The 16,938-nt window shown below is 47.5% G+C and overlaps 1 protein-coding gene across 1 annotated transcript in view; it reads right to left on the bottom strand.

Annotated features, from left to right (window-relative positions):
- Positions 1-16,938, bottom strand: part of PEDS1 (plasmanylethanolamine desaturase 1) — a 179,116-nt gene that overhangs the window by 143,517 nt on the left and 18,661 nt on the right. Inside the window, exon 2 of the mRNA XM_069243650.1 lies at positions 10,879-10,998. Coding sequence (XP_069099751.1) covers positions 10,879-10,998 — 120 coding nt within the window. The remainder of the gene's footprint in view (positions 1-10,878; positions 10,999-16,938) is intronic.

The raw sequence follows: 16,938 nt of genomic DNA, 5'->3' as shown, positions 1-16,938 counted from the left end.
CACAATGGAAAGGGCCCCAGACAGGGAGAACGGTGGCCGCAATTTGCTACAAATTTGAAAAAGACGAGTGCACATGGGGAGCAGCATGCAAATTCAGACACGTATGCTCGGCATGTGGGGGAGGCCACCCCGCTTCGGAATGCAAGCGAGGGGGTGGCGGCAGTCTCAAGCGAGAAAAAGACAAAAAGAAATGAACACGCCAACCACATAGGCTGGCTAGGGAGAGAGGTAGAGTATCCCCCATTAACACTGTCAGGTTAAGACAGCTGGCCAACGAGTACAATAACCAACAAGACGCAAAATTAATATGTGAAGGGTTTGAGCGAGGCTTCAAGATACCATCCACGCTGATATCACATAATAAGAAACCAAAGAACCTACGCTCAGCAAGCGAGTACCCAGAAGTTGTGAAAGAAAAAATTAAAAAGGAGATAGAGTTAGGGAGAGTAGAGGGCCCGCTTTCCCCCCCCCCCGCGCAAACTGATAATATCCCCCCTAGGAGTGGTCCCCAAAAAAGAGGCAGACAAATTCAGACTCATCCACCACCTGTCTTACCCAGAAGGCGAGTCAGTGAACAATGGCATAGACCCGGCTCACTGCGCGGTAGGATACGCATCAGTGGACGATGCAGTGGATTTACTGCGCGCGACAGGGCGGGGCGCGCTAATGGCAAAAGCAGACATCGAAGCAGCCTTTAGGCTACTCCCGGTACACCCCGAGAGTTACCACCTGTTAGGGTTCAATTTCGAGGGCAAAACTTACTTTGACAAAGCCCTGCCAATGGGCTGCTCAATATCATGTGCATACTTTGAGAAATTCAGCACCCTCATAGAATGGGCGCTACACAAGCAACACCCTAGGGGCGGCAAACTGCACTACCTGGATGATTTCCTATTCATAGGCCAGCCTAGCGGGTCGGAGTGCCAGGAGCTACTAGACACATTTCAATCCCTAGCCGCCTCACTGGGCGTGCCGCTGGCGGAAGATAAAACCACAGGCCCAACCACGAAACATGTATTCCTAGGAATTGAATTAGATTCAGAGGCAGGCACATCCAGCATGCCGCCAGACAAAGTCAAAGACCTACAAACTAACATCAAGGGGTTGCTGGGGAAGCAGAAGGCCATCCTGGGTGAGCTTCAAGAACTTATAGGCAAGCTGAATTTCGCTGCTAGAGTGATCCCCGCAGGCAGAGTATTTTCCAGGAGACTCACACAGCTAACCAAGGGGCTGGACAAGAAGCACCACCATGTACGACTGCCATCTGGGGCCAAACGGGACCTGCAGACATGGCAGGCATTTTTAGCAGACTTCAATGGGACCCTCATATGGAGAGAAGGCTGGGTGTCCGCCAGGCAATTCGAACTATACACAGATGCAGCAGGCAGCATAGGTTTTGGGGCAATATTGAAAAACAAGTGGTGTGCCATGAAATGGCCAGAGGCCTGGACAGCACGGGGCCTGAACAGGAACATCACACTACTGGAGCTATTCCCCATTGCGGTGTCCCTAGCAATCTGGCAGGAGCAGCTGAGAAACATGAAGCTCACACTATGGTCAGACAACCAGGCGGTAGTGCACGCTATCAACAGAGGGACCTCACAATGCGCGGCGATTTTAAGGCTATTGAGATACATGGCGTTCAGGCAGCTGGAAGGCAATTTGGAATTAAGAGCTAGACATGTGCAGGGCACCGCAAACTCTAAAGCAGATGCCCTCTCTCGTTTCCAGATGGGGAAATTCAGGAGCTTGACCCCGGAAGCAGAGAAGGAGATGACCCCATTTCCACACAGCCTGTGGGGGCTGGTAGAGGGGACTTAACAGCTTTAATAGCCCACGCCTTGGCACCAAAAACAGACAGGCGCTACACGGCGTACGCAACCAGAGTGCTAGCAGTGACAGGCCTAAAGTCCTGGCTTTACCACGAAGAATCACAAAAACCGGTAGAGCGCTTCATACAATGGGCATTTTTACAAAAGAAAACAAAATCATGGGCCCAAGCCCATATAACAGCGGTAGGACACTTCAGTAAACTGGCAACTGGCAGGGACCCCACTAGCTCCCATTACATAAAAACGGCTATGAAAGGGTGGCGCAGACTGGAATGGCCAGCGGTAGACAAAAGGCACCCTATAGATTTCAGTACACTGAAGCGATTGTTAGGAACCCTAGGGGACATATGCCGCAACAAGTTCGAGCATACGCTCTTCAAGACAGCTTTCTTACTGGCATTCTTCGGGGCGTTCAGGATAAGTGAGCTAGTGGCCCCGGCAAAAACAGGCCACAAGAATGCAGGAATTCAAAGAAACGATGTGCACATAGGCCAAAGACAGATGCTAATCATACTAAGAAAGTCCAAAACAGACCAGCTGGGAAAAGGGGCAAAGATAGAGCTGAAATGCATAGACGATCAGGAAGTATGCCCAGTCTGCAACACCCACGAGCTACTACAGCTCACCCCCGAAACGCAAGGAGCACTCCTAAAACACGAGAATGGGGAGTGCCTGAGCCTATTCCAATTCAAATCAATACTCAGGAGGGCATTGGCCAGGGTGGGTCTTCACGGCAATAATTTTGGCACCCACTCTTTCAGGATAGGGGCTGCCACCACAGCAGCCAGCCATGGCATGTCAGAGCCAGGCATCAAGGCAATCGGTAGATGGCGCTCCAATGCCTACAAAAGATACATTAGGGAGCAGCAAGGAGGTAACTACCCCTAAATACCCCAACAATCACCCCACAATTTCCCCTTCCACCCACAGGTACACATAGAACGGCATGGGTGGTCGGTCACTCCTTCATTCACAGAACAAAAACTTGGTGGGAATCCTCGGCCAGCTCCGGCAGGCAACGCCCACGGCGGACAAACATAAAATGGTTCGGTTTCCCGGGCATGAGGTGGGAGCACTTCATGGACAGAATCAACGAGCTCATGGCCTCCCAGCCCCCCGCCCCGACGTACTGGTAATCCACCTGGGGTGGAACGAACTGGCGCAACTGGGTAGGAAAGTCCTGATGGAAACCATGAGGTCAAATCTCACATCAGCAGCCAGATGCATGGGTGGGACCTCATTTATCTGGTCAGAAATCATCCCCAGGCAACAATGGAGGGGGGCCATATCAACTGGCGCACTGGACAGATCACGGAAGAAACTAAGGGCCATATGTACGAACACATTTTCCCATTGACACAGAATGGGAAAAACCCTTTGCTACATCTGGCCCTAAATGTCGCAGCCAAAAACTTTTGCATCCAAAACGGCTGGGAGAGTGTCAGACACGGGCTAATCAACCTTCAAAGACCAGAATACTTTGCAGCAGACGGGGTACACCTATCCAGGCAGGGGACAGAAGTGTTTTGGGACAACCTGTGGGCCGCATTACGGCTCGCCGGTTGCAGCTAACTCAAACAAAGGGGGAGCCACCCTTGAGCGGTAACCCAAAGTGCGGCGTGGCGGAAAGAAAGGATAAAAGAACTACAAAGGCCACACCCAGCGCAGCAGGGTGGCAAGGCTACTTACCTTGGGATGCCTCACTGCAGGGTAAGGCAGTCAGGGGAGGTACTCGGTAACACGGCACTCGCAGCCTGGGTCCACTGGAGAGCGGGACACAAGGACCAAAACAAGGTAGCGAGCCAAGCCTAAACGAAAATAAGAGTACCCTCCTAGCTAAAAAATGACGGACAACGCGGGAGAGTGATTGAAAACAAAGAGCAAGCAGCATGTAATAAGATAATTATCATCTAATGAGAAAGTTGTTAAGGAAAGCAATTATGACACAAATGTATCAAAGGTATAACGATTTTATTGCCCTTAACAACAACACGTATGATTGATTTATGGCCCTCATAAAAGAAGGGCTGACATGCTGTAAATAATCCCTCAATAAACTGCGGCCAATATGTTTCCAACAAACTACGGACTGTTGTGTATCTTTGCGGTATTGGGACGTCTGGAGGGGTTTAGGGTGGTATCTCAATGTATCTAGTTAGAAGAAATAAGGCTTTCAGTGACTATGGATAGCTTCCCTGTACCCCCGCCCCCCCAATTCTTAGCCTGAATTTAGTAGGACCTTGGGATCATCCTATGGCCTGAGTGTTTCATGTGACCTGGGTATTCAGAGGTAGGGTCAGGAGAGGGAGATGTGTGGCAAATGCAGAACATGTCTTGTTTGTCCCCAGTGGCTATCCTCAAACCCAAGCAGAAAAGGCGAGGACTCCCCTTCCCGCTACTCAATGTATCCCCCAGGTTAACGTCTTTGCCCAAACAACCTCATTTCCACTTGTGTAGCGGGAGGCCAACTTCCCATCAGGGAGTTATTAACTAAGGACATTCTAGATGCAAAACTCGATCCAATTCTGTCTAGGCTTACTCATATCGAGGATCGACTGGCAAAGATGTGGAGTCATATAAGCTTGGGTGGGGAAAAAAAAAAGAAAAAGAAAAAAAAAGAAAGAAAAAAAAAAAAAAAAAAAATCACACTGTGAGCAGACCGTTGAAATAGTCCAGACTAATGCAACCATTTCTGCTCACCCTGCCCCTGGGGTAGAGATGTCTTCTTTGACTGCTCCTAATTCTCAGAGTAGGTCAGGGAGACTCAGGGCAGCTTGTTCTTTTCCAACCGCATCAAGTAAGGCAGCCAGCCCGTATGTTTCAGCTCCTATTCCACTTATGAACCCGTGTGTGGTGCTCGGCGTACCTCCGGAGGCTACTCCTTATGATGCGGATCTAGGGAATGTTCCTACTTAGCCCAATCCAGCCCCAGAATACTTTGATGAGCTTAAAAATAAGGTGGTGCATTGGTTCAGTTTGCATTCTTATAGATGTGGGGGGTTGTCTGAATCCATTGTAATGGCCCGAAGATTTGGCTGAGTGGGTCCATACAGGAAAATATGGAAGGGGTCAAGTGAGGTGGTAAATTTTAAGAATCCTCGGATTGCTGCTGATGTACTGTAAGCCTTATCACCTCTGAGGACTAGTAATCGGTCTGGCATAGTTGCTCTACCGTTGGGCTTTTTCCACCAACCAGAAAGGTTAGGTCTTCCCCATGCCTCAGGCCTGAGAGTGGGGACCCCCCCCTTGATAGCATGATTACCACATCTAGGCAGCCATCACCTCTGAGTATCTCAAATAGATTTACACCTTTAGTGATTTGGAGCTGTGTGATTGACTGGATTTATATGCTCCGCCCCTTACCGTCCGTGGTGCACCTATCAACCCAAAAATTTTGTCTGTATCATCCAATGGGTGGACATTTTTTTTACATGGAGCATTGCAGAACTTTCTGCTAAATTTGCCAACATCAGTTGGCTGCAGTTTATAAGTAATTTCCAGATCATCTGCCTCCAGGAGACTGAAGAGGTTAAGAATAGCTTCTTCCGGGAGGGTTTTACTACTTATTTCATCCTGCAGAGCCCTCCGAGGCAGGGAGGGCCCGTGGGGAGGGGGGATGCAGGGTGGGAGCATTGATCAACTTTATTGCAGTAGAATTCTTTGGATATACTCGTTATCTGCTTTGGGGGCCTCAGATGCTGCAGGGCTTGATGATATCCATGCCAGATTCCCAACAATAGGTTTAGTTAACTTCTGTAATGCCAAGGGAGGGCTAGACATGGATGACAGTTTATCAGATCTTAGTTTGACTCCGAATGCCTTGCAAGAGAGGGGTACAGGGGAGGAATTAATTGTGCTTGCGAGGGATGTCAATTGCCATTTATGTGACCCTGCTCCTAGCCCCGAAGTATCTCAACTCAAGTGTTTGCTCTCCAAGGGGCTTCATTTTAGTCACTCCAAATGGGCCTTCAACTTGGCGCATTTTTGGACGCTCATAATCAGATATTTACCTTGCAGAAATTGCTATACACTCCCAATACCAGTTATGTTCAGACTTTTAAGGGTAGGGACTGTTTGTGGATCATCAATTTTATTTTTGTTCCTGCCGGGGGGGCAATCGCGTTTTTTGTGGTCCGGAGTCTACACAGGTTTTCTTTGGGGTGTCGGCAGATGCAGGAAAGCAGCTTTGCTGCTTTGTGAGCATTCCTGGGTCTTTTTAGAAGGCATGCAGACCCCCGGGCTCAGGGTGAGGGTCACAGCGTCTGCATGACGAGTCGACTAGCACAGTTCGGCAGGAGCAGCAAACAGGCCGGTAGGGCTGGGTCCAGGTCAGGTACTCCTTGCTTTTGTGGCTCTTTAGGGTCGTTCGTAGGTCAGCAGGAATGAGATTACCTGGTGCCAGGGCCTCCCTTAATTACTGCACTTAGAGGAGTTTCAGGGAATGTAGGATAGTAGCCAATGGGCTACTTACCCCTGTGGGAAGTGGACATAACCCTGTTCCAGAGTTCCTAAATTTGCTAAAAGCAAGATGGCAGATTCTTAAAAGTTATGTTCATTTTAGGCAGAGCATCTTTAAGGGTGCGACTGACCTGAGGGGTAAGCATACACCTCTGAATACTAAATTTCCCACCTGTCCAGGTGACAAAAGGGCCCTGGTGCACAGGGTTTGCATATCCCTTGTGAGAAATGCCAGATCTACATACCAAGAAGGGTGGGCTTCTTTGAAGCCCCCTGCCCTGGAAGGCAGATGTTCAGGTCATCCTGGTGTTGGGTTGGTAGACTGCCTGAGAGCAAAGGCCCTCACCCTAGGAGGTTGCTCTTGTCAGGTGGTGGCAGGCTGGCTCAAACTAGTCAATCTGCACAAGGGTAGTTGGTAGGGTCTCAGGGGCACCTTTAAGGTGCCCTCTGAGTGGAGGTATTAATAATTCAGTCACTGGTAATAGTGAGGGCTTATTAATACGAGGTGTTTGATAGAAAGCATCCCTAGTTTCAGTGAACCCATAATGTAGCTGGGGAACTCGTAATGACCAGTGTCCAGCACATGTACTTAAAATGGCTTCCCTGTTCACTCACTTTGTCTTCGAATTGGCAAAGACATGGCAGGAGCATATCTGCTTGTGCAGATATGCCCTAACATGCCACCTTGGGGCTGGAAGGCCTGCTGCAGGGCAACTTGTATATACTGTAAGCAGTGTTAGGTGACATGGCACAAACGCTCTGTGCCATGTTGTGTTTTCATTTTTAGCTGCACCAAGACACGCAGCCTGCAATGGCAGTCTGCAAGTTCTAGGTGAGGGGTCCCTGAGGGTTGTACAATACAGGCTGCAGCACTTGGGGACCCTCTTTGGTACTCATGCCCTAGGTTCCAGGGGTACCACTTACTAGGGAGTTACTGGGGCAAAGATATTGTTGGATTGGGGTGGATTGGACTGGAATGCATTGCATTGAGGTGAGGTGTACTGGATTGACATGGGGTGGACTGGAGTGGGGTGGACCAGATTGGGGTGGATTGAATTGAGTGAGGTGAGGTGAACTGGACTGGTGTGGGTGGACTGAACTGGTGTAGGGTAGATTGGATTGCTGTGGAGTGCTTTGGATTGGTGTGGGTTGTACTGACTGGAGAAGGGTGGACTGGATTGAAGTGGGGTAGATTAAGGTGGTTAGGAACGAGGTGGAATGGACCGGAGGAGGGTGCATTAATGTGGACTAGATTGGAGTGGGATGGATTAAAGTGGATTATATTGAGTGGGATGGACTGGGGTGGTGTGGGTGAACTGGATTTGAGTGAGGTGGCTTAGGTAGCAGTGGACTTGATTGGAGTGGGGTGGATTGGGTTGGACTGGATTGGGGTGGACAGGATTGGTGTGGGGTGGATTATGGTGGAATAGAGTGGGGTGGACTGGACAAGGGTGAGGTGGACTGGAATGTGGCAGATTGTTTTGGATTGGAGTAGGTTGTTTGGGTTTGGAGTGGGGCAGGTTATTTTGGATTAAAGTTGGGCAGACAGATTGATTGGGCTCGTGCAGGCTAAAATGGACTGGAGTAGGGTAAGTTGTTTTGGATTGGAACGGGGCAGAATGGTGTGGGGTAGATTTTTTTGATTGGAATGGGAAATATTGTTTAAGGGTGGATTAAATTGGGGTGGGTTGGAAGGGGGTGAATTAGATTGCAGTGGGTTGGACTGGCTGGGAGTGGGGAGGATTGGAGTGGGGTGAATGGGGATGGAGTGGGGAGTATTGTTTTGAAATGGGGAAGATTGGAGTGGGACAAATTGTTTTGGACTGCAGTGGGGTAAAATGGAGTGGGGCAGAATGTTTTAGATTGGAATGCAGCCATCTGCAGTGAGGCAGATTGTTTTGTATTGGGGCAGACTGGAGTGGGTCATACTGTTTACAACTGGAGTGGGGCTGTTTGCTTTGGACTGGAGTGGGGCAGATTGCTTTGGATTAAAGTGTGGAAGATTGGAGTGAGGCGGACTGGAGTGGGGAAGATTGTTTTGTATTGGAGAGGGGCTGATTGTTTTGGATTGCATTGGGATAAATGGAATGATGCTGAATGTTTTGGATTGGAATGCAGCAGACTGCAGTGAGGCAGATTGTTTTGGATTGTGGCAGACTGGAGTCGGGCAGATTGTTTTGGATTAAAGTGTGGCCGATTGGAGTGGGGAAGATTTCTTTTATATTGGAGGGGGGCAAATTGTTTTGAATTGTAGTGGGATAAAATGGAATGAGGCAGAATGTTTTGGATTAGAATGCAGCAGACTGAAGTGAAGCAGACTGTTTTGGATTGGGGCAGACTGGAGCTCAGCAGATTCCTTTGGACTGTAGTATAGCAGATTAGAGCAGGGCATTTCGTTTCTGATTAGAGCAGGGCATTTCGTTTCTGATTAGAGCAGGGCATTTCGTTTCTGATTAGAGCAGGGCATTTCGTTTCTGATTAGAGCAGGGCATTTCGTTTCTGATTAGAGCAGGGCATTTCGTTTCTGATTAGAGCGGGGCATTTCGTTTCTGATTAGATTCGGATGAGAGCGGGGCATTTCGTTTCAGATTAGATTCGGATGAGAGCGGGGCATTTCGTTTCAGATTAGATTCGGATTCGAGCGGGGCATTTCGTTTCAGATTAGATTCGGATTCGAGCGGGGCATTTCGTTTCAGATTAGATTCGGATTCGAGCGGGGCATTTCGTTTCAGATTAGATTCGGATTCGAGCGGGGCATTTCGTTTCAGATTAGATTCGGATTCGAGCGGGGCATTTCGTTTCAGATTAGATGCGGATTCGAGCCGGGCAGATTGTTTCGGATTCGAGCCGGGCAGATTGTTTCGGATTCGAGCCGGGCAGATTGTTTCGGATTCGAGCCGGGCAGATTGTTTCGGATTCGAGCCGGGCAGATTGTTTCGGATTCGAGCCGGGCAGATTGTTTCGGATTCGAGCCGGGCAGATTGTTTCGGATTCGAGCCGGGCAGATTGTTTCGGATTCGAGCCGGGCAGATTGTTTCGGATTCGAGCCGGGCAGATTGTTTCGGATTCGAGCCGGGCAGATTGTTTCGGATTCGAGCCGGGCAGATTGTTTCGGATTCGAGCCGGGCAGATTGTTTCGGATTCGAGCCGGGCAGATTGTTTCGGATTCGAGCCGGGCAGATTGTTTCGGATTCGATCAGATTTATTTGGATTAGAATGGAGTGAACTGGAGTGGAGCATATTAGTTTGGGATGAGTCTGTATGAGGTGGGTTGGAGTGGTTTGGATTGAAGTCGGTTGGGCTGGTGTGCAGTAAGATTATAGAGGGTGGATTGGAGTGAGGTGAATTGGGGTGTACTGTAGGATTGTGTTAAAGCATCATTTCAGAAATTACACCTAATAAAGAAACAATGTCGCTTTGCAATATTTCAAACAAGATAATAGTCATCTTTTGACAAGAGCACCCATGAGCAAAAACAAAAGAAAACTTGAGGGGGAAGTGAGAAAAGACGACTTGGCAAAATAAAAGAAAGCTAAAAAAATATATATAAAACTTTGCAATTCTGTTAGTCCTGCTTGGCACGTTTTTGCAGGTTACAAGCCTTCTATTAGCCGGGCCCTAGAAGTTAAAGATAACAAAATAGTACATCAGTCACGATGGGCGCAGCGGAGGGCACTGATTAAGTTGAATCAATCAGTGCTTGGTCCCTGGCTCCTCACAGAGGAACGGAAAGTATGCTTGCCCTGCAGTGATGAATTAAGTGCCACGCAAGCCAACAAATGGTTAGTAACACAGCTCTAAGCCCTTTACTGTACAAAACAGAGTTCCGCAAGCGAGACGCATGCACTCGCAGTCTCGACCCTAAAAATCAGCATCATGTAAGTAGCTGAGTATTGTGTGCAACTATGCCTGAATCTGCCCACTTTTTATTCTAAAGGCACATATGTATTTTAACCCTTCAAGTGCCTTTGAATGCATAATACATTTATTAATGCCAAGAAATTTCTCCCTGATTTGGAACTTAACATTCTGAAATGAGTCAAAAGCCTTTTAAGTATCAGAAAGCAGAATAAAGTGTTTTGTTGTTACCACAATCAATAAATGTAGTAAACAAAGCACTCATTGTCTGCAAATGAGAAATCAATTAAAATGCCAACCATGCTTCCCAAGGACTTCTGGTCATGATTACCATGAGGAAAGCCTACTTCATAAAGGAAACCCCGATTAAACACTCCATAAAGAGAGACTGTGCCATTTTTTCAAGCCTATTAGCTTGCCATTAAAAATGAATATACAGTGTATACACCAGTGTACAAAAAAATCAACCAAATGCTTGCGCCTCCTCAAAAGAGCCTCTTATCTTTGTTAACTTTTTCTGAAAAAGACTCTAGAATGGAGTGCCATCACAGAAACAGACATTCAGAAAGCTTTTGAAAAACTGCTGATAATTCTCAATTTACGGCTCAAAGATGCATTTATGTTTCCCTGCAAGCAATATCAAACTGATGCTTCGAGAGACGAACCGCCCCACAGAGACACATGTATATTGTACTCACTGTGACATAAAATGTACATAAAATGGCCTTACTTATGCCAACTATAACCATTGCCGTATGCTCCAGACTTGAATGCAGAAGAAGATTGCAAAAGTTGAACGAAAGTAAAAAGGAGCATGAAACCACGGAGATCCATTCTTGTAAACGTTTCCCTATGGAAAAACACAAAGGAGGAAATAGATAAATTGTAATCAGTCCATAATATCAGCTTTGCGCAGCTCACAGGTTATTGTTTGATTCCAAAACAGCAATACAACTGAACCAAAAAAAAAAAAAAGACAACCATTCAACGTGCAGTAAGTAATAAGGTAACCATGCACATGGCACTCCTATAGACTTATTTCACACATCGGTTTTGCACTCAAACCAAAAACAAAGATTAAGGTCTGCTGGGAGCACACATTTTGATGCTTTTGAGGCATAACACAAGTCCAATTTTCACCTAACTATAACATTACATTTCAGTAATTTTCTAGGATTTGTTTTCCTGAACATAATGTAATCTTGTATTACCATACAGCAAACCCCATGCTGTTCGCAGCATGGCATTGGCCAGGGCCTGCATATGAATATTCAAATGACAATTTTCCACAATAAGGACATCTTTTGATTTCCAATGCTGTAATAATAAAGACCAGGCAACAGCCATGACAATACACACATAATATTGGACATATTTGCCTAATACATTTAAATTACATGAAAACCTACACAATGCATATGTTGCCTCAGGTCTAATTAACTTCCAGTAGTTTTACTTAACTGTTGAAACATCTCAACTCAGAAATAATGAAGCACTGTGCATGTAAATAACATATCAAGCCAACCCCCAAGATCATCCAGTTGACATCTGAAACACTGATCTGGAATTGCAGTAAAGATCCTAAAGAAGGCTTTACCTGTGTCTAAAGCAGTCTATCCTGAAAGGAACACTATTCTTTTCAAATGAGCTGCCCCACAGGAGTTTGTATCCCATATAGGAGAATATGCTATTTGCTAGGTGTAACCCTACAGTTAGTACGCCTACAAAATGTAATGTAACAATTCAGAAATCAATGCTGAAGACGAATAATGGCACAAAACCCTGTACCAATTTCCAAACCAGTTTGTTCCTAACCAATAACATCATCACTCTATATAGTAGCTGTCAATACCGGATACCAGCAGATAGCTGATAAAAGTGATTGCATTTCTTCCCCAAACTGTAATGTAATTTACCCCCAGGTTATCATCCTTTGGCCAAAAATAAAAATCACCTATTAGGCAAAATCTGTTGGCTTTCCAAATAAGCTTTGGAAATTGCCAGACCCATAGATTTAACATCATTAAGGACCATAAATGAATGACAAGGATGAACACTCTATAAACCTGAAGAATTGACTAATTCAAGCCTTCAATGAAGGTACTTTATATCTAGTCTTTTTTGGAAGCTTAGCAATTTTAAAATTTTTGAATCAATAAAAAAATCCAAAGACACGGGGCGTGGCCAGCATGGCGACCGGAGCGGCCGCATAAACTGCAGCTCTGCTCCCGGCCTTTGGCAAATATTCTGTATAAGACGCTTTCAACTTTCCCCGTGGAAGACGTCGCCCTCTCTACTCCCGGGACCCCCACTGGCGACTATTGCTCTGTTCTGGGTGCCAAACCTGTCCGTGGAACCACGGAACGACCAACCTGCAGACGCGGCTTGATCCGGTGCAGCTCTGGGCCGAAGGGCGGCCCCTCCTCTGATGCGGCGAGGCACTGGAGGACCCGTGAAACCCGAGCGGGTGCAGAACGGATGGATTGGCATGCGTCCCGGGCTCAGAGCCCTTAACAGAGGTGAGCGCCAGCTTGGCATCCCATCCCCGGGCGCCCCGTAAATGAAAGGCAGCGCCAGGCCGGAGGTGCCATCTCATCCGCCTCAATAGGCGGGCTGGGCCTGTGAGCCACGAACCAACCAGCCCGCTGATTTCCAGGCCCCAGCTCCCCTTATCAAAGAGCGGGATCCATAATTGTAAAAATAGCTTGGTCGCATCGTGATGCCGCACCCAACCCGACAGTGAGCTGCGCCCATCAGACGGGTCGTAAGGCCCAAACAAAGGGTAGCTGCGACCGCATGTGAACTGGAGCGGATGTAAAGATACCGACAGGAGGGCCAACCATCTAATTCCAGGCAGATATGTAAATTCGGCTCTGCATTCGTCTTCGCGCCCCATCGGCGACATCAATCGAGTCGCAGCGCTTTCACAACTAACAATGACCCTTATGAGAACACACGAGTATACAAGGCTCCACAAATATAAATTTATTAGAGAAGCACCTACTTTAGTCTGGACTGTGAGCTGACAGCCTGTGTCTCTATCTCCATTAACTCACCGCTGGCCAACCAAAAGGCCGAATTTTTTTGCAGCACCTCAGGCGTTACACACCAATAAGTTAAAATGATCCTCCCTCAGCCATACCCGTTTGGCTCTGCCTGTCCTGGGCACTGTTTGTGGTTTGAATCTACTACCAGGGATCGGAGCAGCTGGACAATAAACTACCAAAGTCCTGGGATCTGCCTGCTCACCATAATATTACTGATGCCCGCGCCTAGGTTCGCGGGAACTGGAAAACTACCCCGACAAGAACAATTCATGTGGCCAGCACAGTCGCGACAAACTCATCCTACGTCCGGCATTTGGTTCTGCGCAAAGGGAACCCAACCGTAATAATATCGCCGGACTCTAATAATAGTTTTAATCCTATTTTGTACCTAACCGGAAACTCACCAATCGTGATCCCAAGATACCTCAGACATCAAATGGGCAAACCAAAGACCCCACGTGCACCCCAGGGAACATGGATACAGGCGCTCCACCTCCACTCGAGAAGCACTCCGTTACGCACCAGGCACTACAGAAGATGAAATCAACATTACAGACACACACAGCACAATTCGAAAAGATATTGCAAGCTATCCTAGATACCAAATCTACCTTGGAAGCCAAAACAGGAACAGTTGTCGAAGTTGTTAACTTACTGTGCACCGACCAACATGCTCTGGCTGAAAAACAGAGCTAGAAAAAGATACCATACCCCTTTCATCATCGATAAAGGACCTACAAGCGCAGATGACGCATCTGACAGCCGAAGTGGATGCCTTAAAACATAGAGCCGAAGACGCTGAAGGTAGATCACGCCGCAATAATATATGCTTTGTGGGGTTCCCTGAACGGGCCGAAGGACCCAGCACAGAACTATTTATTGAACAATGGCTCACGGAAACAATATTAAAAAACAACATCCAGAGGTTTCTCTGTAGAGTGCGCCCACAGGTTCCCAGGCAGGCCCCCTCCACCCGGCGCTCAGCCCCGCCCTCTAATAGCAAGACTCCGTAATTATCGCAACAGAGATCTCATCCTACAATTGTTCCGTAAATCAGTCCTATACGGTTTGAAAATGCAGAGAACACAGCCTACTCAGGCTTTACCGCGGAAGTACAGAAGAAACGCAACTCCTTTTTCAGGGTTAAAGAACGTCTATGTGAACATGACAACATGGCATTGCTGTTCCTGGCCAAACTCCGTGTACAAGACGACTCCTGCACCCTTTTTGTTAAAACTCCAGAAGATGCATGGACCTGGTTGCACGCCAAAGGCCTGGCTGACCCGTTAAATCTAAGTAACCCTACGGAAAAGTGGTCTTCCCCGAAGGCGAGACGCAAGCCCCGCAAAAAACAAGACATCAAACCTTCACCTGAACGGTCTCAAACGGAGCACTCTTTACTACTACAGGCTACATCCCGCTTTGTCAATGCATCTCCAACCTCCCTGCCCACCCAAATTGATGCAGATCTAGAACTAGATGCAAACTCTGACTCTGCGGACTCTGCCCAAGGTCCCACTCTCACGCCACGTACGGCAGATGACATCTGTTAGATATCCAAGATCTAAACATCTCAGCGCACTGTGCCGTGCCTATTTTATAAGGACACGATCCACTTCGAATATTTGTCTGGGTCCTGGCTGAGTGAATCCACGTTCCCACACTATTTTAAACCACATCAGCTCAGTCGCCAGAGACCCCGGGCGGAAGAACCAACACCAAGAGCAACTCGGGCCGGGTATCCCAATGACTCGGAACCATCAGCCTAAAGCACCCCCGCTCCATACGGACCGTTTCTCCAAGATGGCAAATGCTGGAACACCACCAGCCTTGCCACAACCACAGTTAATGTTATTTATAGTTATTGTTTTCATTTTTACTAAATGGGTTTCTCCCATGTTATATAACTTAGTCTACGTTTATAGTAATATGCGTCACAACTGTGTTGTCAATAAGAGCATGCTTGATAACACCAATGGTATAGACTGGCTAGTCCTAGAGGGCGCTGGGCACATTACTAGCACGAATAGGGCGAGGGCCACGCACCCATTGCGCCCAATTAAACCCACAAACATCTCATGACCTCCCAAACTCAGCAATATATTCCAAAATATAATGTACTTACATGGAATATAAGGTATGGCATCTCTTCGTAAGCAGCAACGGATTTATGCATACCTTAGGAGGCACCAGATACATTTTGCTATGCTACAAGAGACTCATTTAGCTAAGTCCAGCCTGGAAAGCTCACGTGCAAAACGGAAAGGACAATTGTATGGCACTACCTTATCGACATTTGCCCGCGTGGTGGCGATCTGGATAGCCCCAGGGGTCCCATTTGCTACGTCCCGTACGCAATGCGACCCTAATGGGAGGTATGTGATTTTGGAGGGTGACCTGGACGGCTCCCCCATAACATTAGTTGCACTATACACTCCCAACGTGAATTTCTATGGACACTTAATAATAGTACCCTTAGCGACCCAGCGGCTGATAGCATATGGGGTGGAGACTTTAATTGCGTCCTAGATACCCACATAGACCGTTCATTTCCACCACTCGCCACTGCACCAGCCAAACGAGCTTCACTTGACCTAATAGACGGGGTCTCCAATAATGGTCTGAGAGAAATCTGGAGAACTGGACACCCCACACACCGCGAATACTCTTATTCTTCAGTGCACAAACTACACACCAGAATAGACATGCTTTTTGCATCAGCTGCCATAATCCAAAAAGTAAATACATCTGGGTATCTTGCCCGCACCATTTCAGACCATAACCCGTTATACGCCTCAATGGTGTGGGGCCGTACACACACCTGCATTACAACAAGGCGTCTGCAACCTCATGCCCTCACAGACCCTGCCTTCCATGCAGATTTGTCCAAATGTTTATCTGATTATTTTTCTTTGAATAAGAACACAACCTCACCCCGTGCTATTGAATGGGACGCCCATGAAGTTGTGATACGCGGCCACTGTCTGGCAGCTTCCGTGGAGGTTAGAAGAGCACTCACTAAAGAGCGACAAGAATTGGAGACCAAACTACGTAGAGCGGAGATCAAGGTCTCCAAAAACGAATCCTCATTAGAAGCACTGAATTTACTCAGAGCTAGTCACAGAGAGGAAGACAGGCTGTGCTAACATGATTACAGACATTTTAAGGTGCAACAACATGCAGAGGGAGACAGATGCGGCAAATTGTTAGCATGGCTGGTTCGCCAGCCATCGCAATCCTCCCGTATAGGCGCGATTAGACTGCACTCAGACACGGTCATTAACACTCAGGTGGAAATTAATACGGCCTTTTGCACATATTATTGCTCCTTATATCAACCTACCCCCCTCCAACTGAGCAACAGTTGACTGAACTATTGGCACTGATCCCCCAAAACTCACACTTTATGGATAACGCAGATATACTAGATGGCCCCATCACCATGGAAGAGCTACGCTTAGCTCTTTCTTAAATGGCACACAGCAAAACCCCTGGCTCAGACGGACTGCCAGTGGAATATTTCAACTCACAAGCCGCCCATCTCCTGCAACCCCTCTTAGAGGTGTTCAATGAAGCACGAAATAGGAGGCAGCTGCCAGACTCCATTCGCGAAGCACTGATAGTTGTGCTCCCAAAACAGGGCCGTGACCCCTTGGACGTTAAATCTTATAGACTGCTCTCCCTCCTAAATTCAGACTGCAAACTCCTAGGGAAGATCCTAGCAAACAGGTTACTCCCCTACC

This window comes from Pleurodeles waltl, chromosome 7, assembly GCF_031143425.1.
Source record: "Pleurodeles waltl isolate 20211129_DDA chromosome 7, aPleWal1.hap1.20221129, whole genome shotgun sequence".
NCBI classification, from domain to species: domain Eukaryota; kingdom Metazoa; phylum Chordata; class Amphibia; order Caudata; family Salamandridae; genus Pleurodeles; species Pleurodeles waltl.
Note: the sequence above shows the minus strand (reverse complement) of the source record. Positions and strands in the feature narration are given on the sequence as shown.